At 47.1% G+C, this 27714-nt stretch overlaps 1 protein-coding gene across 3 annotated transcripts in view; it reads right to left on the bottom strand.

Moving 5' to 3' along the window:
- The window catches only part of ZNF143 (zinc finger protein 143), an 84258-nt gene that overhangs the window by 49607 nt on the left and 6937 nt on the right, over positions 1 to 27714 (bottom strand). For 2 of the 3 annotated variants that reach the window (XM_032788121.2, XM_075065172.1), the window contains 4 exons: positions 2343 to 2461; positions 1468 to 1560; positions 829 to 912; positions 515 to 595 (listed from right to left, as the gene is read on the bottom strand). In XM_032788121.2, the coding sequence (XP_032644012.1) occupies positions 515 to 595; positions 829 to 912; positions 1468 to 1560; positions 2343 to 2454 (370 nt within the window). In that variant the 5' untranslated portion in view covers positions 2455 to 2461. Of the gene's footprint in view, positions 1 to 514; positions 596 to 828; positions 913 to 1467; positions 1561 to 2342; positions 2462 to 12683; positions 12728 to 27714 lie in introns of all 3 variants that reach the window. The other variant, XM_032788124.2, reaches the window with a different exon arrangement.

Raw genomic sequence — 27714 nt, 5'->3', positions numbered from 1 at the left:
CTTCTTTCGAAGGCCAATCTAAAGTTGAATTTAAAATAAAATAAACGTGCATACTTGACTGTCAACTATGGAGTTCTTTGTGTGTTACATTGATAGGTCTTCCAAAAAGTATCAAATCTCACCCACAGGGTATTTAAAATATCCCTAGAGCTCAAGAATCTAATTCAAGTGATGCCTGCTTTTTTCTGGTTTCCTTTTTTCATTTCCAGATCCAGTCTTCCCTGAAATTAATACAAAGGTTTAAATTCTCTAGAAGTAGCATCCCTGTTTCTTTGTTAAGATTCCAGGATAGCACACAGAAATGTCCAGCAATCTTCTGATCCAATCATTTACTACTACTTTCTGAATGGGGAAATGTAGATGTTCCTATTTAAATGCACCAAGTCATTTACAATAAGAATACTTGTAAATATGGTCATAATCTAAACATACTGTCAGAAGTGGTACTCTAGAAGATAAATTACAATTAAAATGTTTCATAATATAATGAATGACACTTCAAAATGCAGTTTACCTTTTGAGGCGTGATGAATAAATGCAGTAGTTCCATCTTCCAGCTGAACTGCCTGTCCATCTTCCAGGCGCAGACTGTCCCCTGTTGGGGGGAGGGAGAAGGAGGAGAAGCATAAATTTAGGCATCACCAATCATAAATGTATTTGATTTAATGTTCTAACAGATGAGTAACAGCATGCACTAAAAATATTAACCTTCAAAGAAATATTAGACATCTGAAATGATTGTAACAATGTTTTATTGGTTCTAACAATACCATGCTATACCGATGCAGTCAATATTTTAAAACATATTCATGGATGTAATACACTTACTACTTTTTGGCATGGATACATGTTGAACATAGGCAGCAGAGCCATCTTCTAGTTGAATCACCTGGCCATCCATTAATTTACCATCTGGAACACATTATATTTATGTAAAGGATCCTATATGACACGTCACATTTTAAACCATACCACTGAAACACTCTGGAATAAAGTATTTCATAGAACAAAAATACAGTTTAACAAGTATTAACCACAGTATTAGGACATGTAAAGTGCTTTGAGCTCCTGGGATAAAAACACTAAATAAAGGGCAAAATGTTGTTATTACAAATAGACCAAGTTTAGAAAACGAAACTTTTCAGGCTTTTCAATATGTAGGCTGTTAATATTTAGTACGAAACTTTAAAGAAAGGCCACCTCTTTTTCAGTTGACTTCCCTGTTCTGTAATTAGTGTTGGTTTTTGTACTGGTACTAGTATAAGTAGTAAATATTTAATTTATAGTAGGGCTCAAAGACCCCAGTTGGGATCAGATCCCCATTGCACTGTGTGCTATACAAACAGGCGAATGAATACTCTAATGCACCTGGCATTAGCCACTGTCGGAAGACAGGATACTGGGCTGACCCAGTATGGCCATTCTTATGTACAGTGAAGAATTATTGATTTTTAGTCAGGTACATACCTTTAGAATTGTGCTGTATGTAAGCAGTGGAGCCATCAGCGAGCGTAACTGCCTGCAAACTTACACCTTCCATGTTTTCTAAATTGTCACCATCTATTGGGGAAAGAAGTTTATTTACAGTATTGCCAACTTCATATGCTCTAAAATTCTGAGTCAAGCCCCAAAAAATCGTAAGATTGACTTAAAAGCTTTTTATTAGCCTTTTGATTTTGAACCTTTGGGATACACTGAGGTCACATTAAGTTTTTATCCATAAGCATGAGAACCAAAATGTTTTATTTTAAATAAAAGCTGAAATTCTCATGAAATAAAATGGTTTGAAAACTGGGGCTTTAAGAAGAACATCTAACATCGAAGACACAATAAAATCATGAGAAAAGGCAGTATTACATGTACGTAATGTTAATCACTGTTCTGCACACCATTTTGAGTAAAATATAGTAATTAGGCAAAAAGTTTTATACTTTTATAACTATTAAGCATGGCCCAAAAAGCATCAACATGTTAATATCAGTCCTAAAACACAAAGACTCAGTTTTACAGAAAGAATGGTAATTCCAAATTATATGTAAATGATGTACAAAATAATCTAAAATCATAATGCTATATTTTAATTTGATTGGAATCAAATTTTATACCGCAAATGCAATTATTATTTTAATTAAGCAATAATTTCATTTCAGAATTAAATTAAATTTCAGATTAATCAAATACACTATCGAAAACCAATTTGTTTTTTTTTTTATTTTCTCCATTTGCAATATATAACATCACTCCAAAGTTTAAAAGTTCAACAGGGTATATAATCTGCTTTTTCTGAATGTAAAACTGCAAACTGCATGATGATGTGGAGATAATTTAACCTGAATGCTCACCTTGCACAGCTACTGCTTCTGTCAAACAGAGAGTTACATGCTGAGCCTCCATCCCTCCTCCAGAAAACTCAGTCATTCCCTGAGAGTCTCGATTTATCTGGGCTAATAACATGACTTATCTGGAAACAAATAGCAAGTTTACAAAACAAAGACTCAGAACCATAAGGAGTAACATCAAGAAATTATGTGAAATTTTATTCCATTTTTTGGATGACGCACAAATCCTAGAGGTTAAAAACAATCCTACTTTAACCAGAATTTCACTTAGCGTGTACGGATATTTTCTCTTACCTACCTCACAGAGATGGTACAAATATTTATTAGTTTCAGGAAAGTGCTTCAAAGATGAAAAAAGTGCTATATGAAATGGTCAACTATTATTTTCATGAACTTTATCACAGAGTAATTGCTAGATTTTAGGTGGGTCTGATTCTATTTATACTGCAATTAAACTTTAGGAATTACACCACAAATTAAGGCTTACTAAGCTATAAAAAGTATTTGGGCCAGTTTACACTGTACTATAATTTCTTTTCAGACTTAAAAACAACAACTTTAACAAATCACACATGGCCATACGGAGAACCCCTTGTGAGTCCTATTGAAAAGTCAATCAGACTACCCATGCAAGTAACTGCTCAACAGTAAGACTAAGCCCTGGTCTACACTACGAGTTTAGGTCGAATTTAGCAGCCGGAACCCTGCATCCATCCACACGATGAAGCCATTTTTGTCCACTTAAAGGGGGCTTAAAATCGATTTCTGTACTCCTCCCCGACGAGGAGATTAGTGCTGAAATCGGCATCGCTGGGTCAAATTTTGGATAGTGTGGACACAATTCGACGGTATTGACCTTCGGGAGCTATCCCAGAGTGCTCCATTGTGACTGCCCTGTTCAGCACTTTCAATTCAGATGCACTGGCCAGGTACACAGGAAAAGCCCCAGGAACTTTTGAATTTCATTTCCTGTTTGGTCAGTGTGGCAAACTCAGCAGCACAGGTGACCATGCAGATCTCATCAGCAGAGGTGACCATGGAGTCCCAAAATTGCGAAAGAGCTCCACCCTGGACCGAATGGGAGGTACTGGATCTGATTGCTGTATGGGGAGACGAATCTGTGCTATCTGAACGCCATTCCAAAAGACAAAATGCCAAAATATTTGAAATAATCTCCTAGGGCATGAAGGACAGAGGCTATAACAGGGACCTGCAGCAGTGCCGCATGAAACTTAAGGAGCTGAGGCAAGCCAACCAAAAAACTAGAGAGGCAAACGGCTGCTCTGGGTCAGACTCCCAGCCCGTTGCTTCTATGATGACCTCTATGCAATTCTAAGGGGTATCCCGACCACTACCCCACCCCTGTTCCTGGACTCCTGCAAGGGGGGAGTCTCTGGGATGAGGATTTTAGGGACGAGGATGATATGAGGAGGAGAAGGTTGAAGATAGCACACAGCAAGCAAGCGGAGAAACTGTTCTCCCTGACGGCCAGGAACTGATTATCACCCTGGAGCCAATACACTCCCAACCCTCCCAAGGCAGGCTCCTGGACCTTGAATGTGGAGAAGGGACTTCTGTGAGTGTACTTTGTAAATATAATACATGATTTAAAAGCAAGTGAGTTTAATGATAAATTTCCCCTGAAGACTTAAAGAAACCAAAAGACTGTGGCTTACGATGGCTACCTGCAAGCCGAATTCTGTTGCCTGGCCCTGGGTGTGTGATCTCACACACCAAACCGGCAGGCCCTCAATATAAGAGGCAAAATGCGACCTTGTACCCTAAAATGTGTCTTTTTAAATACTACTCTCCCTTTTTTTCCCCCACCACAGCTGCAAATGTTTCAACACTCCCGCTATCATCTCTGTCCCAAAGGCTAACACAGATAAAAAGGTGAAAAAAAACACACTCGCAATGAAATGTTCTCAAGCTCATGCAGTCCTCCCGCACTGAAAGAGCCCAGCAAAATGAGTGGAGGCAGACAATGTCAGAGTCCAGGAAAGCACAAAATGAACATGAGGACAGGAGGGACGCACGAGAGGATAGATGGCTGGAGCAAGAGGAGAGGTGTCGGAAGCATGATGAGAGGAGGCAGGTGGCAATGCTGAGGCTACTGGAGGATCAAACTGATATACTCCGGCATATGGCTGAGCTGCAGGAAAGGCAGCAGAAGCACAGACTGCCGCTTCAGCCCCTGTGTAACCGACCACCCTCCTCCCCAAGTTCCATAGCCTCCTCACCCATACGCCCAAGAACGCAGGGAGGAGGCGCTCCGGGCACCCAACCACTCCACCCCAGAAGATTGCCCAAGCAATAGAAGGCTGGCATTCAATAAGTTGTGAAGTGCAGTGTGGCCTTCCCTCCTCCCCCACCTCACCTGGGCTACCTTGGCAGTTCTCTCTCTATTCGTCTATCTAATTAATAAAGAATGCATGAATTTGAAATAACAATGACTTTAGTGCCTCTGCAAGCGGTGATCGAAGGGGGGAGGGGAGGGCGGTTGTTTTACAGGGAGGTAGAGTGAACCATGGGGATGGGTCTTCATCAAGGAGAAACAAAGAGAACTGTCACACCGTAGTCTGGCCAGTCATGAAACTAGTTTTCAAAGCTTCTCTGATGCGCAGCATGCCCTGCTGTGCTCTTCTAACCGCCCTGGTGTGTGGCTGCGTGTAATTAGCGGCCAGGAAATTTGCCTCAACCTCCCACCCTCCTATAAAACTTCTCCCCCTCACTCTCACAGAAATTGTGCAGCACACAGCAAGCAGCAATAACAATGGGAATATTGGTTTTGCTGAGCTTTAACCGAGTCAGTAAACTGCGCCAGTGCACTTTTAAATGTCCAAATGCACATTCTACCACCATTCTGCACTTGCTCAGCCTATAGTTGAACAGCTTCTGACTGCTGTCCAGGCTGCCTGTGTATGGCTTCATGAGCCATGGCATTAAGGCGTAGGCTGGGTCCCCAAGGATAACTATTGCATTTCAACATCTCCAACGATTATTTTGTGATCTGGAAAATAAGTCCCTTCCTGCAGCCATTCAGACAGACCAGAGTTCCTGAAGATGTGAGCGTCATGTACCTTTCCTGGCCATCCCACATTGATGTTGTTCCTTGTGATCCACCAGTGCTTGCAGCAGCACTGAAAAGTACCCCTTGCGGTTTATGTACTGGCTGCCTTGGTGCTCCGGTCCCAAGATAGACGGAACACATATCCCTATTGCCCCTCCACAGTTAGAGAATCCCATTGCAGCAAAGCTATCCACTATAACCTGCACATTTCCCAGAGTCACTATCCTTGATAGCAGCAGCTCAGTGATTGTGTTGGCTATTTGGATCACAGCCGCCCCCACAGTAGATTTGCCCACTCTAAATTGATGCAACGCCAGATAGCTACCGGTCAGTCGGGAAAGCTTCCACAGAGCTATTGCCGCTCGCTTCTCAACTGTAAGGGCTGCTCTCATCTTGGTATTCTTGCGCTTCAGGGCAGGGGAAAGCAAGTCACAAAGTTCCATGAAAGTGCCCTTACGCATGCAAAAGTTTCGCAGACACTGAGTGTGGTCCCACCAGTCTGTGCCTGTTTCCTGGGCCCAGAATTGGCGTTCCACAGCATGAACCTGCCCCATTAGCACCATGATGTCCACATTGCCAGGGTCCGTGCTTTGAGAGAAGTCTGTGTCCATGTCCTCTAACTCTCCTCACTGTGCTGCCGTCGCCTCCTCGCCTGCTTCTGCAGGTTCTGGTTCTGCATATACTGCAGGATAATGCGCGAGATGCTTATAACGGTGATAACTGCTGCGGTGATCTGAGTGGGCTCCATGCTTGCCGTGGTATGGTGTCTGCAGAAGAGCAGAGTTCCAGCGCAAGCGGCGGATGACGGAATAGATATTTATAGAGAGATGCCACAAGAATAGATGTTTATAAAGAGTTGCAGTGGAAACGGGAGCCCATGACAGCCAACATGGAGAAATTCACTATCGATCGAGATAGGAGAGCAGAATAGCAGCGGAAGCGGTGGATGACGGAAAAGACGGTTACTCACCTTTGTAACTGTTGTTCTTCGAGATGTGTTGCTCATATCCATTCCAATAGGTATGTGTGCGCCGCACGCACGTTTGTCGGAAGATTTTTACCCTAGCAACACTCAGTGGATTGGCTGGGCGCCCCCTGGAGTGGTGCCGTTATGGCGCCGGATATATACTCCTGCCAACCCAACGGCCCTTCAGTTCCTTCTTGCCGGCTACTTCAACAGAGGGGAAGGAGGGTGGGTTTGGAATGGATATGAGCAACACATCTTGAAGAACAACAGTTACAAAGATGAGTAACCATCTTTTCTTCTTTGAGCGCTTGCTCATATCGATTCCAATAGGTGATTCCCAAGCCTTACCTAGGTGGTGGGGTCGGAATGAGATGTGGCAGAATGCAAAACTCCTGAGCCAAAGGCTGCATCATCTCTTGACTGTTGAACCAGAGCATAATGTGAGGCAAAGGTGTGGACTGAGGACCAGGTAGCTGCGCGACATATTTCCTGGATTGGTACATGAGCCAGGAAGGCAGCAGAGGAAGCCTGAGCCCTGGTAGAATGTGCGGTGATATGGCTCGAGGGAACATGAGCCAAGTCATAACAAGTGTGGATGCACGCCATCATCCTAGAGTAGATCCTCTGGGAGGAGACAGGTAGGCCCTTCATTCGGTCTGCCACTGCGACGAAGAGTTGGGGCGATTTATGAAAGGGCTTTGTCCGTTCGATATAAAATGTGAGCGCCCTACGGACCTCTAGAGAGTGCAATTGTTGCTCCCGCTGTGATGAGTGCAGCTTCGGGAACAAGACCGGAAGGAAGATGTCCTCATTGATATGGAAGATGGATACCACTTTAGGGAGGAACGCTGGGTGTGGTCACAACTGCACCTTGTCCTTGTGAAACACAGTATACAGTGGGTCCATTGTGAGCGCCCGAAGCCTGGAGACTCGTCTGGCCAACATAATGGCTACGAGGAAAACTGTCTTCCAGGACAGGTATAGCAGCGAGCAAGCTGCTAACTGCTCGAATGGTGGAGACATAAGTCTGGTTAAGACCAGGATGAGGTCCTAGGTAGGGGCAGGGCGGCGTACTTGGGGGTACAGGTGCTCCAAGCCCTTGAGGAACCTGGAAACCATAAGGTGTGAAAAAACGGAGCAGCCACTCTCCCCCCCTGGGTGGAAGGTAGAAATGGCCGCCAAGTGTACCCTCAATGATGATACCGCTAGGTCCAGCTGTTTGAGAGACCAGAGGTAGTCCAGGATGGTGGGGATCGAGACCTCGGTGGGGAGTAACATTTTGCGTTTCGCACCAGCAGAAGAAACGCTTCCACTTGGCCAGATACATAGACCGAGTGGAAGGTTTCCTGCTATCCAGGAGTATTTGTTGTACTGAGGCAAAGCAGCATAACTCTGACTGGCTCCACCACACAGGATCCATGCCGTGAGGTGAAGGGACTGCAGGTCTGGGTGGTGAAGTCTGCCGTGGTCCTGAGTTATGAGGTCTGGGTGAAGAGGCAAGGTAATTGGGCTGGTTATCGACAGGTAGAGCAACATGGTGTACCAGTGCTGCCTGGACCACACTGGGGTGATCATGATCAAGCGAGTTCTGTCCCTGTGGAGCTTTAGCAGGATGCTGTGAATCAGCGGGAACGGTGGAAAGGCATAAAGCAGTTGGCTCGTCCACGGTATCAGGAAAGCGTCCGAGATCGAGCCCGGGGAGAGACCTTGGAAGGAGCAGAACATCTGGCATTTCCTGTTCTCGCAGGAAGCGAAGAGGTCTATGCGGGGAAATCCCCACTTCCAGAAAACAGAATGAATAATGTCCAGACGGATCGACCACTCGTGAGAGTGGAAGGATCTGCTGAGTCGATCCGCCAGAGTGTTCCGAACCCTTGGGAGAAAGGACACTACCAGGTCTATCGAATGGGCTATACAAAAGTTCCAGAGTTGAATGGCTTCCTGACAAAGAGGGGAGGACCGTGTCCCCCCCTGTTTGTTTATGTAATACATGGCCGTTGTGTTGTCTGTGAACACTGAGACACAACAGCCTTGCAGATGCTGTTGAAACACCTAGCATGCAAGGCAGACTGCTCTCAACTCTCGGACATTGATGTGCAAGGCCACCTCCTGAGATGACCAAAGGCCTTGAGTACGAAGATGTCCGAGGTGAGCACCCCAGCCGAGAGACGAGGCATCCGTCGTCAGGGCCATAGAAGGGTGGGGCGGATGGAACGGCATCCCTGCACACACCAGGGAGGGCATCAACCAACAGTCAAGGGAGCCTAGGAGTCTCGAGGGAACCATGAGGATCTTGTCTATATTGTGTCACCCCAGGTGGTATACTGAGGAGAGCCAAGTTTGAAGGGGACGTAGGCGTAGCCTGGCGTGCTTGGTGTGACCCAGGAGGCTGAGACAAATTCGAGCCGAAGTCATTGGGAATTTTTATAGGCCTTGTATAATTGATATCATTGCGTGAAGGCTCTGGCGACACGGGAGTCCAGAATGGCCCCAAAGAACTCTATTCTTTGTGTGGGAACCAGAGTAGATTTCTCTAGGTTGATCATCAGGCCTAGTTGGATGAATAGGTCCTTGACGATGCCCACGTGCCGCGTTACTTGGGTCTCGGAGGCCCCGCGAATGAGCCAATCGTCGAGATACGGGAAGACGTGTATGCATCGAAGACTATGGCCATACACTTTGTGAACACTCTTGGGGCTGTGGAGAGGCCAAATGGAAGGACCATAAATTGAAAATATTGATGGTTGACCACAAACCTGAGGTACCGTCTGTGCGGAGGATAAATGGCAATGTGAAAATATATGTCCTTCATATCGAGGGCAGCATACCAGTCTCCAGGGATGGGATGATGGTCCCCAGGAATACCATGCGGAACTTCAACTTTATCAAGAACTTGTTGAGTCCCCGCAGGTCTCGAATTGGTCTGAGACCTCCCTTCACCTTGGAGATTAGGAAATAGCGGGAGTAGAACCCCTTGCCCCTCAAGTGCTCTGGTACCTCCTCTATAGATCCCATGGCAAGGAGAGACCGTACCTCCTGCAAGAGGATTTGCTTGTGAGAGGGGTCCCTGAAGAGGGATGAGGATGGGGGGTGGGAGCGAAATAAACTGAAGGCGGTATCCAAATTCTACCATGTGTAAGACCCAACAATCTGAAGTTAGTTGGGTCCACGCAGGGAGGAAAGAGGAGAGGTTGCAAAAGGGAGGGAAAGGATCCTGTTGAAAACTGGTACGTTGCCCTCGGGCGCACCTTCAAAAGTTTTGTTTAGGTCCCGCAGGTGGTTTGGCAGGGCCGTGATTCTGACCCCCTTGGGGTCCGGACTGCTATCTACGATTGCCTCGGCCACGCCTCCTGCCGAAGTCCTGCTGTTGTCTAGGCGGGGGGTAAGGGCGCTGAGGCTGGGGCCGGAAGGGTCTGCGCTGAGTCTGCGACGTGTGCATCCCGAGTGAGCGCATGATCACCCTATTGTCCTTCAGACTCTGCAGCCTTTTCCGAAAATAGGCCCTGACCTTCAAAGGACAAGTCCTGTATCGTATGCTGCAATTCAGGTGGAAGGCCTGACACCTGAAGCCATGATATTCACCTCATGGCAATTCCTGAAGCCAGAGTGCTGGCTGTGGAGTCGGCTGTGTCTAACGAGGCCTGGAGAGAAGTTTTTCCCACCTTCTTTTCTTCCTCCAAAAGGGCCGCAAACTCTTGACGCGAGTCTTGGAGGACTAGCTCTGTGAATTTCTCAACCGCCGCCCAGGTGTTATAGTTATAGCGGCTAAGCAGGACTTGTTGGTTTGCCACCCTGAGTTGAAGGTCCCCCGCAGAGTAGATTTTACGTCCCAATAAATCCATGCACCTAGCCTCCTTTGCTTTTGGTCAGGGGCTTGCTGGCCATGGCATTCCCTTTCGTTAACCGATTGGATGACGAGGGAGCAGGGAGGAGGGTGTACGTACAGGTACTTGTACCCCTTAGAGGGCACCATGTACTTCCTGTCAACTTCCCTAGCCATGGGCGGAATAGATGCTGGAGACTGCCAGATGGTATCAGCTTTCGCTTGGATTATCCAAATGAATGGTAACGCCACCCTTGTGGGAGTGTCAGCTGACAAAATATCTACCACCAGGTCCTCTATCTCCAGAACCTCCTCCACCTGGAGGTTCATATTCAGAGCCACATGTCTCAGGAGGTCTTGACATGACCTTAGGTCAACTGGAGGAGGGCCCGAGGAGGATGTCCCCGCCACTGCTTCATTTGGAGAAGAGGAAGAGGAAAGGCCAGGGACAATCGGGTCCTCCGTTGTCTCATGGACTTGGGCGACGTCCGGCTCTGGTCGGTACCAAGAGTACCGAGCTGGCGAACGGGGTCTTGAACGGTGCCGCAAGCGCGACCGGTACCGAGATGGAGAACGGTACAGGGACTGCAAGCGGCGTCGGGACTGGGATCGGTGAGGGACCGAGAGCACCAGCAGGACCCTGATCGTGATCGGTGCCTCTCAGCGGTGCCAACGGAGAATGGTCTCAGTAGGGCAGGCTTGCCTATGGACTGGCGGTGCTGGGGGTTGAGGCAGCGCAGACTCCGTCAGTGCAATCAGTTCCCTTGCTGTAGAGAATGTCTCCGGCGTGGAGGGAATAGCAAGCTCAACCACGGCGCGTGCCGGGGAGCTGTCAGGCACCGGACTCAATGGCTCTTGCGGGACCGGAATCGACAGGGCTGAAGTTGTCGATGCCACGGCAGTTGTCGGTGCCGGGCGGTCCAACTTAGGCGGGTGCTCCGACTGCGGCGTGGATATGGAAGCCGCAGGAGTCTTATGTTTTTTTACCTGCGGGGAGAGGGAGTGGTGCCAAGCAGACATCTGGGCTGGCGACGGTTGTTGCCGAGGGGCCTTAGCGGTACCGGTTCGCTCCGGTGCCAAGGGTGGAGGAGTAGAGCTGCCTTCATTAGGAGCTGTTTGAGATGGAAGTCCCACTCCTTTTCGGTCCGCAGCTTGAAGGCTTTGCAAATGCAGCACTTATCTGCAAGGTGGGATTCTCCGAGGCGCTTAAGGCAGGAATCGTGAGGATCTTCTGTAGGCATCGGCTTGTGACAAGTCGAGCATGGTTTGAAACCTGGTGAACCGGGCATGGGCCTTGGCACCGGGTGAGGGGAAGGGGCTAATCCTCAAACGCCTCTTAACTATATAGGCTATGTTAAAGAAAATAATAAACTAACTGCAAGTCTAGAAATTTGAACTATATACACAATAATAACGAGAAAACTATGAGTAGCTAGGGAGGTGGAGATCAGCTAAGTCGCGCTCCACTGTTCCAATGACCAACATGGGCGGTAAGAAGGAACTGAAGGGCCGCTGGGTCGGCAGGGGTATATATCTGGCGCCACTCCAGGGGGCGACACAGCCGACCCACTGAGTGTTGCTAGGGTAAAAATCTTCCAATGAACGTGCACGCGGTGCGCGCACACCTATTGGAATCGATATGAGCAAGCACTCGAAGAATAGATATTTATAGAGAGATGCCACAAGAATAGGTATTTATAGAGAACAACGAGCGTACCTGTGAGGTGGATTCATGAGAGCAGGAGAGCAGAGTTGCAGCAGAAGCGGGAGCCCATGACAGCCAATATGGAGAAATTCGTTATCAATCGATATAGGAAAGCAGAGTAGCAGCAGAAGCACTTGTTGGAATGCCAGTTTTTTCGACCTATTGCACCATCTGCGGCCAGAGCAGGACAGCAGAGTGGCAGCGGTGGTTGGAATGCTAGTTTTTCTGACCTATTGCACCGTTCGTAGCCAGAGCTGGAGAGCAGAGTGGCAGCAGCAGCAGAAGTGGCTGGAATGCCAGTTTTTCTGACCTGTTGCACCATCTGCGGCCAGAGCAGGAGAGCAGAGTGGCAGCAGAAGCGGTTGTTCGATGACGACGGTTAGCAGTCCTACTGCACCATCTGCTGAAAGCAATATGGCGCCCACACGGAAAAAAGGTGTAAAATGATTGTCTGCCATTGCTTTAATGGGGGGGGAGGGCGGGCTGATGACATGCACCCAAAACCACCTGCGACAATGTTTTTGCCCCATCAGCATTGCGAGCTCAACCCAGAATTCCAATGGGCAGCGGAGACTGCGGGAACTGTGGGATAGCTACTCACCATGCAACGCTTCAGAAGTCGACACTAGCCTCAGTACTGTGGACGCACACCACCGACTTAATGCGCTTAGTAGGGACACACACAATCAACTGGCCTGCTGAGTGACCATGGACAAGTCACTTTCCCCTCCCCCCCACTTCAATTTTCCCATTTGTAAAATAGAGATAGTGATACTGACCTCCTTTGTAAAGAGCTTTGAGATTTAAAGATGAAAAGCGCCATCTAAAAGTTAATTAAATTAATTATTATTAATGATGATGGTCTAAATTCTTAGCACTTGCATAGTGCTTTACATAATGACTGGAGAACACTCTGAGTAACTAATTAATTTTCAAGGCACCTCTCTCAAATAGGTTGCTAAGTAACTATCACCATTCTACAGATGGGAGAACAGAAGCAAGGAAGTTATTTATCTTGCCCATGACTACATTCTGAATCTGGCAAGGATTAGAATGAAGGAGGTCCTGGCCATCAGCCCAGTGCTCAGTCCACTGGATTGTGTTGCCTCTCTTATACTCATACAACACATCCTTTAAAAGGCTTGCTGTAGCTGAAAACTGGAAAGTTGCTAATATGGTATCTGTCTTTCAAAAAAAGGCAAGGGAGATCATGAGAATACCGTTGGATTACAGACAGAAGAATGGAACACTTAAATAAGAAGTATAGCCTGACAGGGTCAAATCATCATGCCTGTTGTATGATAAAACGTCTGCTTTTACCTGTAGGAAAAAATAAATTTCAGTGATCTAGTCACAACTATTTACTTGAATTTTCAAAATATTCAAAATATTTTATAAAGTCCCTCCACAAGAGGACAAAGGGAAAAACTACAGTGGATTAAAAAAAATTAAAAACAAAGACTCAGTGAACTTCTGACTACTCAGTGCAGACTGAGGTTAAGAGCAAGGGTAACCTAATAGTTGTTACAGAAGCCACCACTGTTTAATATACTCAATTAGACACAAACAACCCTAAGTGAAAAGAACACTATTAGGGTTGCGAAGTCAAGCACTCAAAAGTTAGAAAATGCTAGAGTTAGGGTCATCTCTGCATCCTTAATTCAGGTTTCTTGTGCCTATGTATTATTATAATGTTCTAATTAATAATCATGTATTATTTTTTCCATAGGTCCCCTGCCTCATGCATTGCACAGGATGGGCAGTATTCAATTGAAGAGTAGCTATTCAATATTTTGGCTTATCCTAATTTTTCATGTGTGGCCTTTAAGTCTTATTTACTTCATACTACGCTCAGAAGACAGAATTAACTTCCTCATGAGCTTTTTTATGGCATTCTTCACTTAGTAACAGGGTACCTCTACAGAGAAAACAATAAAACCCTGATTCCATGCATCTGAAGAAGTGAAGTTTTTTACCCATAAAAGCTTATGCCCAGATAAATCTGTTAGTCTTTAAGTCCTTATTGTTTCAATAAAACCCTACGACAGCAGTCAGTCTCAGAGCCCAAGTCAGCTGACTCAAGCTCCCTCCCTGGGCTCACGCTGTGGGGCTAAAAATAGCAATATACATATTTGGGCTCAATTTGGAGTCTAAGCTCCAAGATGCTCTTTCCCCACTGGGTTTCAGAGCCCAGTCTCCAGCCTGGGCCCAAAAAACTACACTGCTTTTTTTTTTTAGCTCCAAGGTGTGAGGCCTGAGTCAGTGGAACCAGGCTCTAAGACTCACTACTGTGGATTTATTTGGGTTTTTTATTTTGCTGTGTAATGTATTCACAACACCCCCCCCCCCCCCCCCATCAGGAGTGTACTATAGATGGCGAACTGTCTCAGGCCAAAAGCATCCAGTAATTGTTGGCGTCCAAACAGACTTCTAGGACCTGATTTTTCATAGTACTTAGCATTAGATAGTACCTTATTTGGCCAAATCAGTGGGAGCTATGCTTTCAACTATAGCTGTGAGTGCTCAGCATTTCTGAAAATCAGACCCCAGGTCTCAAGCTGGGAACCCAGAAAATGAGGATGACACAATTAGTGACCACCTGTGAAAAGTTTAGTTTAAGTCATCTGACTAGCATTGCACCAAGAACTCTGAGGCAGAGGCAGGGATAAAATCCAATTAGTCAGGGCAGCATTGACTTGCCAGGGCCTTAACCATGAGACTATCTTTTCTCTTCCTGCAACTCCCTGCCTCATTCACTACATACCTTCCAATTTCTGAAACAAATAAGGCAGGAGGCCTAAAATCAACAATCTCCTTCACTGAGGGATAGCTCAGTGGTTTGAGCATTAGCCTGCTAAACCCAGGGTTGTGAGTTCAATCCTTGAGGGGGTCACTTAGGGAACAGGGGTAAAAATCTGTCTGGAGATTAGTCCTGCTTTGTGCAGGGGGTTGGACTAGATGACCTCCTAAGGTCCCTTCCAACCCTGATATTCTATGACTCATCCCTAAAGCACGATCTGTCCTCAGCATTGAATGAGTCAAAAAATAGTACACTAGAACCTCAGCATTACGAACAATCTCCATTCCTGACATGTCTGTAAGTCTGAACAAAACATTGTGGTTGTTCTTTCAAAAGTTTACAACTGAACATTGACTTAATACAGTTTGAAACTCTACTATGCACAAGAAAAATGTGGCTTTTAACCATCTTAATGTAAATGAAATAAGCACAGAAAAAGATGGTTACTCACCTTTGTAACTGTTCTTCGAGATTGCTCATATCCATGCCAATTAGGCGTGCGCGTGCCGCGTGCACGTTTGTCGGAAGATTTTTACCCTAGCAACACTCGGTGGGTCGACAGGGCGCCCCCTGGAGTGGCGCCGCTATGGTGCCGGATATATACCCCTGCCGACCCAGCCGCCCTTCAGTTCCTTCTTGCTGGCTACTCCAACAGAGGGGAAGGAGGGCGGGTTTGGAATGGATATGAGCAACACATCTCGAAGAACAACAGTTACAAAGATGAGTTACCATCTTTTCTTCTTCGAGTGCTTGCTCATATCGATTCCAATTAGGTGATTCCCAAGCCTTATCTAGTTGGTGGGGTCTGAGTGAGATGTTGCAGAATGCAAAACTGCTGAGCCAAATGCTGCATCATCTCTGGACTGTTGAACCAATGCGTAATGTGAGGCAAAGGTGTGAATCGATGACCAGGTAGCTGCCCGACATATTTCCTGGATGGGAACATGGGCCAGGAAGGCGGCAGATGAAACGTAAGTCCTAGTAGAATGTGCGGTGAGGTGCCTCATTGGAACATGAGCCAAGTCATAGCAGGTGTGGATGCACGACGTCACCCAAGATGAAATTGTCTGGGAGGAAACGGGTATGCCTTTCATACGATCCGCCACTGTAACGAAGAGTTGGGGTGTTTTACGAAAGGGCTTTGTTCGCTCGATATAAAATGCGAGAGCCCTACGGACGTCTAGGGAGTGCAGTTGCTGCTCTCGGTGTGATGAGTGTGGCTTCGGGAAGAAGACCAGAAGGAAAATATCTTGATTGATACGGAAGGCCGATACCACTTTAGGGAGGAAGGCCGGATGTGGTCGCAGCTGTACTTTGCCCTTGTGAAACACTGTATACAGGGGGTCCACCATAAGAGCCCAAAGCTCAGAGACTCGTCTTGCCGATGTGATGGCTACGAGGAACGCTGTCTTCCAAGACAGGTACAGCAGCGAGCAGGTTGCCAGCGGCTCAAAGGGAGCAGCCCTAAGTTTGGCTAGAACTAGGCTGAGGTCCCAGGTTGTGGCAGGGCGGCGGACCTGTGGGTATAAACATTCCAAGCCCTTGAGGAACCTCGAAACCATGGGGTGAGAGAAGACCGAGTGGCCGTTCTCACCCTGGGTGGAAAGCAGAGATGGCTGCCAAGTGCACCTTTAGTGATGAAACCGCTAGTCCATGTTGTTTTAGAGACCAGAGGTAGTCCAGGATGGTATGAACTGGTACCTCGGTGGGAACAGCATTAGGTTGGCCGCACCAACAGGAGAAACGCTTCCACTTGGCCAGATATGTTAACCTAGTGGAAGGTTTCCTACCACCCAAGAGTACTTATTGTACCGAGGCAGAGGAACGTAACTCAGACTGGCTTAACCACGCAGCAACCATGCTGTGAGGTGAAGAGACTGCAGGTCTGGGTGGTGTGAAAGTAGAATGAATTATATGGTAAAAATAGAAAGGATTAAACAAATGCTGTCTGTACCTTTAAGCAAAATTGTTGGAATGCTGCAATCCAGGTGTCAGGAATACAGACATTAACATAGAACAATTGCACCATTTAAGGGCAATTGGTGAAGTATTAGCCTTAGATCGATAAGGGTTAGTAAGGAAGTAGGATATGCATGCTGTGCCCCAGGTGAATTTTACTCTTTTGCTTTTTTTGTCCCTTTGTCAAATTCCTGCTCTTTTATCTGTATAAATAAGACTGTTTGGGTCTTGCATACTCAATCACATTATCTGGATGTTATTAGCAGAGCGCTGTGCTAATAAAACAGTGGTCTGACAAACTATGAGTCCTGAGTCTAACTTTGACAGTGGTGAAGTCTGCCGTGGTCCTGTGTTATGAGATCCGGGCAAAGAGGTAGGGGGATTGGGTTGGTCACGGACAGGTCGAGCAACATGGTGTACCAGTGTTGCCTCAGCCACGCTGGAGTGATCATGATCTGGTGGGCTCTGTCTGTGCGGAGCTTGAGCAGGACCCTGTGAACCAGCGGGAACAGTGGAAAGGCATAAAGTAGATGGCTCATCCACAGCATCAGAAATGCGTCTGAGATGGAGCCCGGGGAGAGACCTTGGAAGGTGCAGAACTCCTGGCATTTCCTGTTCTCGCGGGAGGCAAAGAGGTCTATGCGGGAAGAACCCCACTTCTGGAAAACAGAATGGATAACATCTGGACGAATCGACCCCTCGTGAGACAGGAAGGATCTGCTGAGGTGATCCGCCAGAGTGTTCTGAACCCCTGGGAGAAAAGACACTACCAGTCGAGCGAGTGCGCTATGCAAAAGTCCCAGAGCTGAATAGCTTCCTGACAAAGGAGGGGGGAACATGCTCTGCCCTACCTGTTTATATAAAACATGACCGTTGTGTTGTCTGTGAGCACTGAGACACAATGGCCTTGTATATGTTGTCGAAATGCCTGGCACGCAAGGCGGACTGCTCTCAGCTCCCGAACATTGATGTGCAAGGTCAGTTCCTGAGCTGACCAAATGCCTTGAGTGCGGAGATTCCCTAGGTGGGCTCCCCAAACCAGGGATGACACATCCGTTGCCAGGGCCATTGAAGGTTGAGGTGAGTGGAAAGGTATCCTTGCACAGACCAGGTTGGGCATCAGCCACCAGGCCAGGGAGCCTAGGATGCTCGAGGAGATTGTGAGGATCATGTCTATGCTGTGTCTGCCCGGCTGGTATACCAAGGTGAGCCAAGTTTGAAGGGGACGGAGACGTAGTCTGGCGTATTTGGTCACGAACGTGCAGGCAGCCATGTGACCCAGGAGTGTGAGACAAGTGCGAGCGAAAGTCATTGGGAACGTTAGTAGGCTCTGGATAATTGAACCCACTGCCTGAAACCGAGGCTGAGGTAAGCAGGCTCTGGCGAGACTGGAGTCCAGGATGGCACCAATGAAGTCTATTCTCTGTGTGGGAACAAGAGTGGACTTCTCTATATTGCTCATCAGGCCTAATCGCCTGAATAGGTTCTTGACGATGCCCACATGACACATGACTTGGGCCTTGGAGGTCCCTCGAATGAGCCAGTCATTGAGATACGGGAAGACGTGTATCCGACGACAACGGAGGGAGGCAGCGACTACAGCCATGCATTTTATGAATACTTGTGGGGCTGCAGAAAGGCCAAACGGAAGGACCATAAATTGAAAATGTTGATGGTTGACCACAAAACGGAGGTACTGCCTGTGAGGTGGGTAAATAGCGATGTGAAAATATGCGTCCTTCATATCGAGGGCGGCATTCCAGTCTCCGGGATCTAAGGACAGGTATCCACAGGGATACCATGCAGAACTTCAACTTTATCATGAATTTGTTGAGTCCTCACAGGTCTAGGATAGGTCTTGGACCTCCCTTTGCCTTGGGGATTAGGAAATAGTGGGACTAAAATCCCCTGCCCCTCGAGTCTTTCAGTACCTCCTCTATAGCGCCCATGACAAGGAGCGTCCGTACCTCTTGCAAGAGGAATTGCTCGTGAGAGGGATCCCTAAGCAGAGACGAGGATACCGGGAGAAGGGGGAGCGAAATAAACTGGAGGTGGTATCTCAATTTGACCGTACAAAGTACCCAACGATCCAAAGTCAGTTGAGTCCACGCAGGGAGAAAAGAGGAGAGGCGGTTGCTAAAAGGAGGAAGAGGATCCTCGGAAACAATTGGTACGCCGTCCTCGGGCGTCCCTTCAAAAGTTTGGTTTGGGGGGACCCTGATTTTGACCCCCTTGGGGTCCGGACTGCCTTCTGCGATTGCCTCAGCAGTGCCTTCTGCCGAAGTTCTGTCGCGGTCTAAGCGGGGGGTAAGGGTGGTGAGGCTGGGGACGGAAGGACCTGCGCTGAGTCACCGGTGTGTGCATTCCGAGCAAGCGCATGATCACCCTGTTGTCCTTTAGGCTTTGCAGCCTACGATCAGTCTTTTCAGAAAATAGGACTTGGCCTTCGAAGGGCAAGTCCTGTATAGTTTGTTGTAATTCAAGAGGAAGGCCTGACACCTGAAGCCATGATATTCTCCTCATGGTGACTCCTGAAGCCAGAGTCCTGGCTGTGGAGTCGGCTGCGTCCAGTGAGGCTTGGAGAGAGGTTCTTGCCACCTTCTTTCCTTCCTCCAAAAGAGCAGCAAACTCCTGGCGGGAGTCTTAGTGAACTAGCTCCATGAATTTTCCGAATGCCGCCCAGGTGTTATAGTCGTAACAACTAAGCAGGGCTTGCTGGTTTGCCACCTTGAGTTGGAGGCCTCCAGCAGAGTATACTCTACGGCCCAATAAGTCCATGCGTCTAGCCTCCTTTGACTTTGGAGCAGGAGCTTGCTGGCCATGGCGCTCCCTTTTGTTGACTGATTGCACGACAAGCGAGCAGGGAGAAGGGTGCACGTACAGGTACTCATACCCCTTAGAGGGTATCATATACTTCCACTCAACTCCCCTGGCCGTGGGCAGAATAGAGGCTGGAGACTGCCAGATAGTATTGGCATTTTCTGTATCGTGTGAATGAATGGCAAGGCCACTCTTGTGGAGGTGTCAGCTGACAAAATATCCACCACAGGGTCCTCTATCTCCGGGACTTCCTCCACCGAAAGATTCATATTCAGGGCTACGCGACTCAGGAAGTCCTGATGTGCCCTCAGGTCAATTGGAGGAGGGCCCAAGGAGGATGTCCCCACATGGCTTCATCTGAAGAGGAGGAAGAGGAAAGGCCAGGGACAAAAGGGTCCTGCGTGGGCTCCTGTTCTTGGGCGATGTCAGGCTCAGGAGGAACCTGAGGGTCTGTTGAGTGCATGGGAGCTTCCTCCGTACCCGCAGGCGATGGGCAGCTGACAGTCGCCTCCGGCACCGGTGTTCCAATGATATGGAGCGTGATAGCACTGGAGGCACATCTTGGGCTTGGTGATATGCCCAAGGTGTCCAGAATGACCACTGATGAGATCCTTGTTCTTGGCCTCGGTCTCTTGGAAGACTCGGCTGGGCACATCTGAGTCACGATCCTGTGCGTAGGAAGCACTGTCCGCATGAGATGACACAGATTTGTGTCAAGACAGCCACGGAGGAGCTGAAAAGCCCTGGGAAGGGTCTCCATCTCAAGACGATCTCTCTCTGTGTGGTACCGGAGAGCGATACCAGGCACCATACTGGTACCGGGAACAAGACCGGGACCTGCGACCAGAGCGGTGCTGGGAGGTCGACCGGGATCTCGAAGATCGACGTCTAGAGTGGCTGCGAGAGGCACGGTGCTGGGAGCTAGATCGGTGACGAGAGCACTGGGCTGGCGAACGGGGCGCTGAACAGTGCCACGAGTGCGACTGGTACCGAGATGGAGAGCGGTGCCAGGACTGCAAGTGGTATCGGGACAGGGATCAGTGATGGGACCAAGAGCGTCGGTGGGACCGCGATCGTGATCGGTGCCGACAGATGATGGTCTCAGCAGGGCAGGCTTGCCGATCGATTGTATAACCCACACTGGTGGTGCCAGGGGTTGAGGCAGTGCAGACTCCATCAGCACGATCAGCTCCCTCGCCATAGAAAAAGTCTCCAGTGTGGAGGGAATAGTGAGCTCAACCACAGCATGCCCCAGGGAGCTTTCAGGTGCTGGACTTGACGGCCCTTGCGGGACTGGAATCGACGGTGCCGAAGCTGGCGGTGTCACGGCAGGTGTCGATGCTGGGTGGCCCGACTTAGGCAGGTGCTCCAACTGTGGTGCAGGCAGCACGGAAGCAGCAGGAGCCTTATGTTTCTTAACACGCAGGGAGAAGGAACGGGGCCAAGCAGACATATGTGCCAGCGACGATCAGTGCCGAGGGGCCTTAGCGGTACCGGCGTGATCCGGTGCCGAAGAGACGCTTCTGCCTGATGCGGACTGTCCAGCGCTCTGTGCCGAAGGCAGAGGAGTAAGAGCTGCCTCCATCAGGAACTGTTTGAGACGAAAGTCCCGCTCCTTCTTCATCCTGGGCTTGAAGGCCTTACAGATCCGGCACATATCCAAGAGATGGGATTCCCCGAGGCACTTAAGGCAGGAGTCGTGGGGCCCTCCCGTTGGCATCGGCTTGTGGCAGGCTGAGCACGGTTCGAAGCCCGGTGATCCGGGCATGAGCCCCGGTACCAGGAGTGGCGAAGGGGCTAATATCCGAACCCCTCGCAACTATATACTCTATTAGAAAACAACTAAATTTAACTACAACTGTAGAAATTATAACTATATACACAACTATTAGTAAGAAACTCCAAGTAGGCTAGGGAAGTGGAGATCAGCTAAGCCACGCTCCACTGTTCCAACGACCAACACGGGTGGTAAGAAGGAACTGAAGGGCCGTTGGGTCGGCTGGGGTATATATCCGGCACCATAAAGGCACCACTCCAGGGGGCAACACTGCCGAAACACCAAGTGTTGCTAGGGTAAAAATCTTCCGACGAATGTGCACATGGCGTGCGCACACCTAATTGGAATCAACATGAGCAAGCACTCGAAGAAGTTTCCTTACCGTGTCAAATCTTTTTTTACTAATTTATGTTTAACACAGTACTGTATTAGCCTTTTTTTTGTCTCTGCTACTGTCTGATTGCATACTTCTGGTTCAAATGAGGCATGTGGTTGACCAGTCAGTTCATAAACTCTGGTGTTCTACTGTATGTGATCATGTAATTAAAGACTGTATCATAATATATATGCACAAATAGGCCAAATTCAAGTAGCAAAGGCAACCTTAAATCTGGCATTTCATAATGTTTGTTTGCTGGACTTCGTAATCTTAATAACATTCTTTTAACATAGCTCTGTGTGTGTAATTTGCTAGGTTTCTAAAAAGCAAGTTGGAAAAAAGGCCAAAAACCCCAGAAATTTCATCATGTGGCATCATACTGACACCCACGATTCATGAGCAGGGCTGGAATCTTTAGATTCTCCACACAGACCTCTGCTACTCGAGCCAGCTGATAACAATAGTAGATTATCACTCTCTGTGTAGACCAACACTAGAGACAGATGAAATGTACACTTTCCCAGCAGGTTTCACAGATATTTGCTGACAGCAGAGAAATGGGGAGACTTAGGAATCTTAGATACCATTCTACACTCAGGAGGAAAGTGGGTTCTAGTGGACATGGGCTCATTTCCCCCAATCCTCAGACTTTCTGCCCAGTCCCCTCCAGTCCTGTTTTTTCCCCACTCCTGGCTCCCTGTCACGGTCACAAACTCCCTGTCTACCCATTCCCACTCTTCAGGCTTCTCATCCCAGTCTCCTTCCCTAGCCAATCCTAGTCTCCTCTGGGTTCTCTGTCTGAGTCCTCATCTTCCCTCACAACTCTCAGCCCCAATCACCAGCTACCAGCTCTTTACCTGAACTGTCTCTTCCCCACCCCAATGGCTCCTAACTAGTCTCTCTCACTGGGTTCCTCATCCAACCTCATTCACCTCATCCCTTCCTTGTATCAATCTCTTTGCCTGGCCATGCCAGTTCTCCCCACCACACATCCCCCAGGTCCTTGTCAGATCTGTCTCTCTTCTCCCCCTACCCCTGCTCCCTGTCACTGGTTCCTCCTCCAGCCAGTCCCAGTCTCCTCCCCTCACCCCAGCTCCTCATCCAATCTCAGTGTTATCCCCATCACGCCATCAGATATCCATTTTCCCCCATCCATTTACTCTCACTGGCACCCAGTCCTAGTCTTCCCTGATCCAGTGCCCTGCTCAACTCCAGCCCAGACCCTGTGAGAGAAGCCATTACAGAGAAAGTCTCTCTCCGACTCTATAGCTCTGGGCTAAAGCACACTTAGTCGCTGTTGTTGCTATGAATGTGCAGTCCAGTCACACGTAGCCGTGAGGGAATGGAGCATGCTCAGATGCACTGTGAGGGTGACACATAGGCAGTCTCGTCAGTTCTAGAAGCTAAGCAGCTTGAACATGCGCAATGAGAACAAAACCTTCAGAGATTTTTTTTTTTGTTAAACTCTAGCGAGTCTTTACTGAGTGTTTGAGCTAAATTTTCCAAAGGCTTATAACTTAGCCAAATTTGAGCTTATTTTTACAGTAAAAGACATGTTCCTCATACAAATGCAACCCCTTCCAAATTTCAAGCCCCTGCTATACTGCATGCTACTTGATCATTTTAAAGAAAAGTCCTCACAAAATTTTTAATAGGGGCAAAACAATGTATTTTTCCCTTCTTTTATTCTTGGAAACAGCTGACCCATTTTGTCTGAAATTTTCCCAAAAAATTCAGCCTGAGACACCTTACATGGAAAATGCTGGTTAAAGTTCGGCTAAGCAACTGAAAACACGATCTTATAATACAGTGTGTCTGGAAACCTTAACAAGAGGCAGTAAAACCAGCCTATAATGATTTGTAGGCAGAACTGGCCAATGAATGAGTAAAGTCCGCTGCTGGCATTGTGGGGGGTTCACCTACAGAAAACCTACAGAGAAATGTAAAATCCAAGTGGACTTTAAACACTGGCAACCGATGGCAGACAAAATTTACCTTCCATAAATGTAGAGCAATGAAAAAAAAAACAAAATGAGCTTTGAACTTGCATTAAGTTGGAGGAAAGTATTATTGGATTTATCATGAACAATGTAGAGTGCAGCAGCAGTCAAATAAGATGCCTATGTAACATGCTCATGTGCTCAAACAAGCAGCAGAATATTTTGGGTTCTTTTCCTTTAGTTGGAGAAGGGAATAAATGTTTAAATCAGATGGTTCTATGGGAGCTGGCAGCGGCAGCTGGCATTAGGAGTGTCAGCTGAGCACTGGGCAGCAGAGATCAAGAGTAGCAGCTGGAATTTTGCCAGTTGGGAGCAGGGGCGGATCTAGCTTTTTTGCCACCCCAAGCACGGCAGGCAGGCTGCCTTTGGCGGCTTGCCTGCAGGAGGTCCGCTGGTCTCACGGCTTTGGCGTTCCCACCGTCAAATTGCCACCAAATCCACGGGACCAGCAGACCTCTCGCAGGCAAGCTGCCGAAGGCTGTCTGACTGCCGCCCTCGCAGGGACCGGCAGGGTGCTCCTCATGGCTTGCCGCCCCAGACACGCGCTTGGAGCACTGGCACCTGGAGCAGCCATTGGTTGGGAGCAACCGTGTTAGTTAGGAAATGGACATTAGGGAATGGGAGTGGTAATTGGGTTATGAGCACCTAGGAAATCAGCACCTAGGAACGTGGACAAATGGGAATGACAGCTGGCAAAGAGGCAGCTGGGAATGGGAAGGTCAGTTGAGAAATGGGAAACTGGAATTTGGCATCTACCGTTGCCATAGGGAGGTTAGACAAAGATAATTGAAAAAAGGGTAATGACAATAGCAGGATCTCCACAGAGAGAGGGGAAACAAGGCAGCCACTGAGGAGAAGCTAACAAGTAAAATTTGTAATAACAGCAATGTTGGGGAAGGAAAAGTGAGCTGATGAGAGAGCAAGAGGAAACTAAAAGACTAAAGAAAAACTGAGGGCAGAGGGGGTAAAAAGCCTGAGAAAATCAACTTGGAAAGGTAGGTTAGCTGCTAGTTATTCTCTGTCCTTGTAAATGGTATTGTGAAGGGTCTGGAATAATAAATATTAATTTTATTTATAAACACACCTGTGTTATGGTGGTGCCGTACAATAATTTAATATATTTTAAAAAATCTTGTGAAAACAGGACTATAAAACAGGACTATAAAACTACAACCAGAATGATAAAAGACACATAGCCCTATAACACAGAACAGAACTAAAGAAATGATACCAGCTTTCATTGATGAGGCTTGTGAAACTGACAGCCTATGATTGACAAAATTGCAGATCACTGTAAAGGGTCACTTCATGTATTTTAGAACACTGAGACACAGATCCTCTGAAGTATTCCGTTTCCTAACTTGCCTAAATACCTTTGAGGAGCTGTCCCTGTCAAAAATATTTAGGCTTTGTCTAGACTAGCATGTTCAGTCATGTTGTAACACTTCTATACAGCTTCTCACCCAATTGCAAACACTAAAGCAGACACTTAACAAATGCTTATTCCAGGGCACAACTCATTTTGTAAAGTGTCTACATTAGCATTTACAGTTACTATGGTTAACATGTTGGTTACAAGTTAATTGGCAATTAACATGCATTAGTGATGGCCTTTTGCCACTCATTTATGGTTTTATGATAAGTATGAGCGAGGGTGGCGAGTCTGCATGTTGTTCATTTGTGCAGGTAGCAAGTAATATGTCTAGGCTGCAGCGAGGGGCTGCGTGTGGTGGTTGCACTGATTTGTGTCTGGGTAGTAGTGCTGGGGGATTCTGTGTTGATTTGTGTAGATGGAGAATGAGTGATACGTGCTGCAGTGAGGGGCTGGGTGTTTTGGGGATTATTGTGTATGCTGTCTGTGTTGTGCTTTGAGGTTTGTGCTGGCAGCATGTAGAGTGGCAGTTTGACCAAGGAATCCACCACAGGTGCAGTCTCCCTGATGCAACCTGCTGGATGCAAATTAGCTGCAGAGTAAGGATAGCGATTGGCTGAATTACTTCTGCTATTACAATGGTCTAGAACTCTTGGCATGACATAGGTAGCTGCAAACCACACAGGTGTAACATGTAAAATTAAAATGACTAAGAATTTAAAAATTGGATGGTGACAGACTGTTAGTCTTTAACTCTATGTTCACCCCTTTTTCAAGACTATGATAAATTTTGTACAAACTCTGCCTTGTAAGGTACCACTTGAAAACTCTGAATTTGCTAATCATTATTGTCCAGGTAAAAAGTGTGGCAACATAGTATATAAAGTTACAAGATTCTACTGCATGATGTTACTAAGGGTTTGTCTACACTAGCACTTTACAATGCTGTAACTTTCTCACTCAGGGGTGTGAAAAAACACCCACCTGAGCGCTGCAAGTTTCAGTGCTGTACCGTGGCAGTAGGGTGACCAGATGCCCCAATTTTATAGGGACAGTCCTGATTTTGGGGTCTTTTTCTTATATAAGCTCCTATTACCTGCCATCCCCAATTTTTCACATTTGCTGTCCAGTCACCATAGGTGGCGGTGTAGACAGTACTATAGCACTGGTAGCCACACTCCCAGCACTGGTAGCTACTTCCCTCACACAGGTGGTTTTTTCAGTGACATTACCTCACAGCCACATTAAAGCGCTTCCACCATGGCTCGTGAAGATGTCCCCTAAGACATATTTCAAATCTGTGGAAGCAACCACAAACTAGTTCCTCAAAGACAAAAAAATCCTCAGCCAGGTGTCAACAAAATCCAATCATCACCTTATTAAGTGGCCATTCTTTGGCAGGGAAAGAGGTGAATGAGAACTTTACATCTTGACAAAGAAACAGCAGGAGGTTCTCATCCCCCTAGACTTTCTGTCTCCTGAACTCCAGCTGGAGATGATTCTCAAAGAGGAGGAAAGTATAAGAATGGAGAACCAAGACCTCAAGTTATTCCACCCTTTCTCTCTACCCATTGCAGTCACACCACCTGAGGAACAAAGAAACAGCTTTGGACTGAGGGAGGGATCCTGTCTGAAACGAAGTCAGCCAGTGAGGCTGCTGAAGCATGTAGTGAGAGAGACCTTTTGCTTTGAATTCACACTTAAGCTTGTTAAATTAGGTATTAGTTGTGTTTTACCTTTTATTTCTTTGTAACCAAATTCTGACTGTTAATAAACTTGTTTTATCTAAACAGTGTGATTGGACTGAAGTGTTTAGGAAACTCTATCTGAGATAACAGAATTTGTACACATTTTCTATTAATAAAATAACAGACTTTATATGAGCTTGTGTTATCCAGGAGAGGGCTAGGCAGTACAAGATTCACATTTCTGGGGGAAAGTTTGGGACTGGAAATTTGCTGGTGTTGCTCTGTAGTGTAATTCAAGAGTGGCTGGCCATAGCACTTATACAGTATAACTGGAAGTAATTTACATGGTGGAGGCTGTGCATGAGCTCTCACAATGAACCAATGTAAAAGGCACTCCAGGATGAAGAATTGAGGGGATATAGCTGTTCAACAGTCTAGATTGTACCCTTAGTAATGTCACACAGACAGCAAAACCCAGTTATGTTTTAATTTGGTGATATTCTGAATAAAAGGAGCCCTCAAACAGGCTCGTAGCGGTTTCCATTGCTTCACACTGACTCTACAGACATAAAATAGGCTTCAGAGTGACACACAAAAGTGCTAATCCTGAAATCGTACTATACAGATCATAAAACTCCAGACCTTAATGCGGAAGGTCAGGACTGACAATTGCATGGAGAACTCAATGACGGCTAAGAGTATAGAATAGAGGCTGCCTGAACACAAGTTATAAATTATATATAATATGTCAAAATACTATTATAGTTAGCCATTGCAAAATTAAGAAATGCTAGTATTAACTGTTAGTTAAATTGGAAAAGATGGGGATGAATTGAAAGTTGTAAGGTGAATAAGGAACTGGTTAAAGGGGAGACTCCAGCGGGTCGTACTGAAGGGTGAACTGTCAGGCTGGAAGGAGGTTACTAGCGGAGTCCCTCAAGGATCGGTTTTGGGACCGATCTTATTTAACCTATTTATTACTGACCTTGGCACAAAGAGCGGGAATGTGTTAATA

The sequence above is a fragment of the Chelonoidis abingdonii genome, chromosome 4 (genome assembly GCF_003597395.2).
Source record: "Chelonoidis abingdonii isolate Lonesome George chromosome 4, CheloAbing_2.0, whole genome shotgun sequence".
Taxonomy (NCBI): Eukaryota; Metazoa; Chordata; order Testudines; family Testudinidae; genus Chelonoidis; species Chelonoidis abingdonii.
The sequence above is the reverse complement of the archived record's forward strand: the minus strand, read 5'-3'. Positions and strand labels throughout refer to the sequence as shown.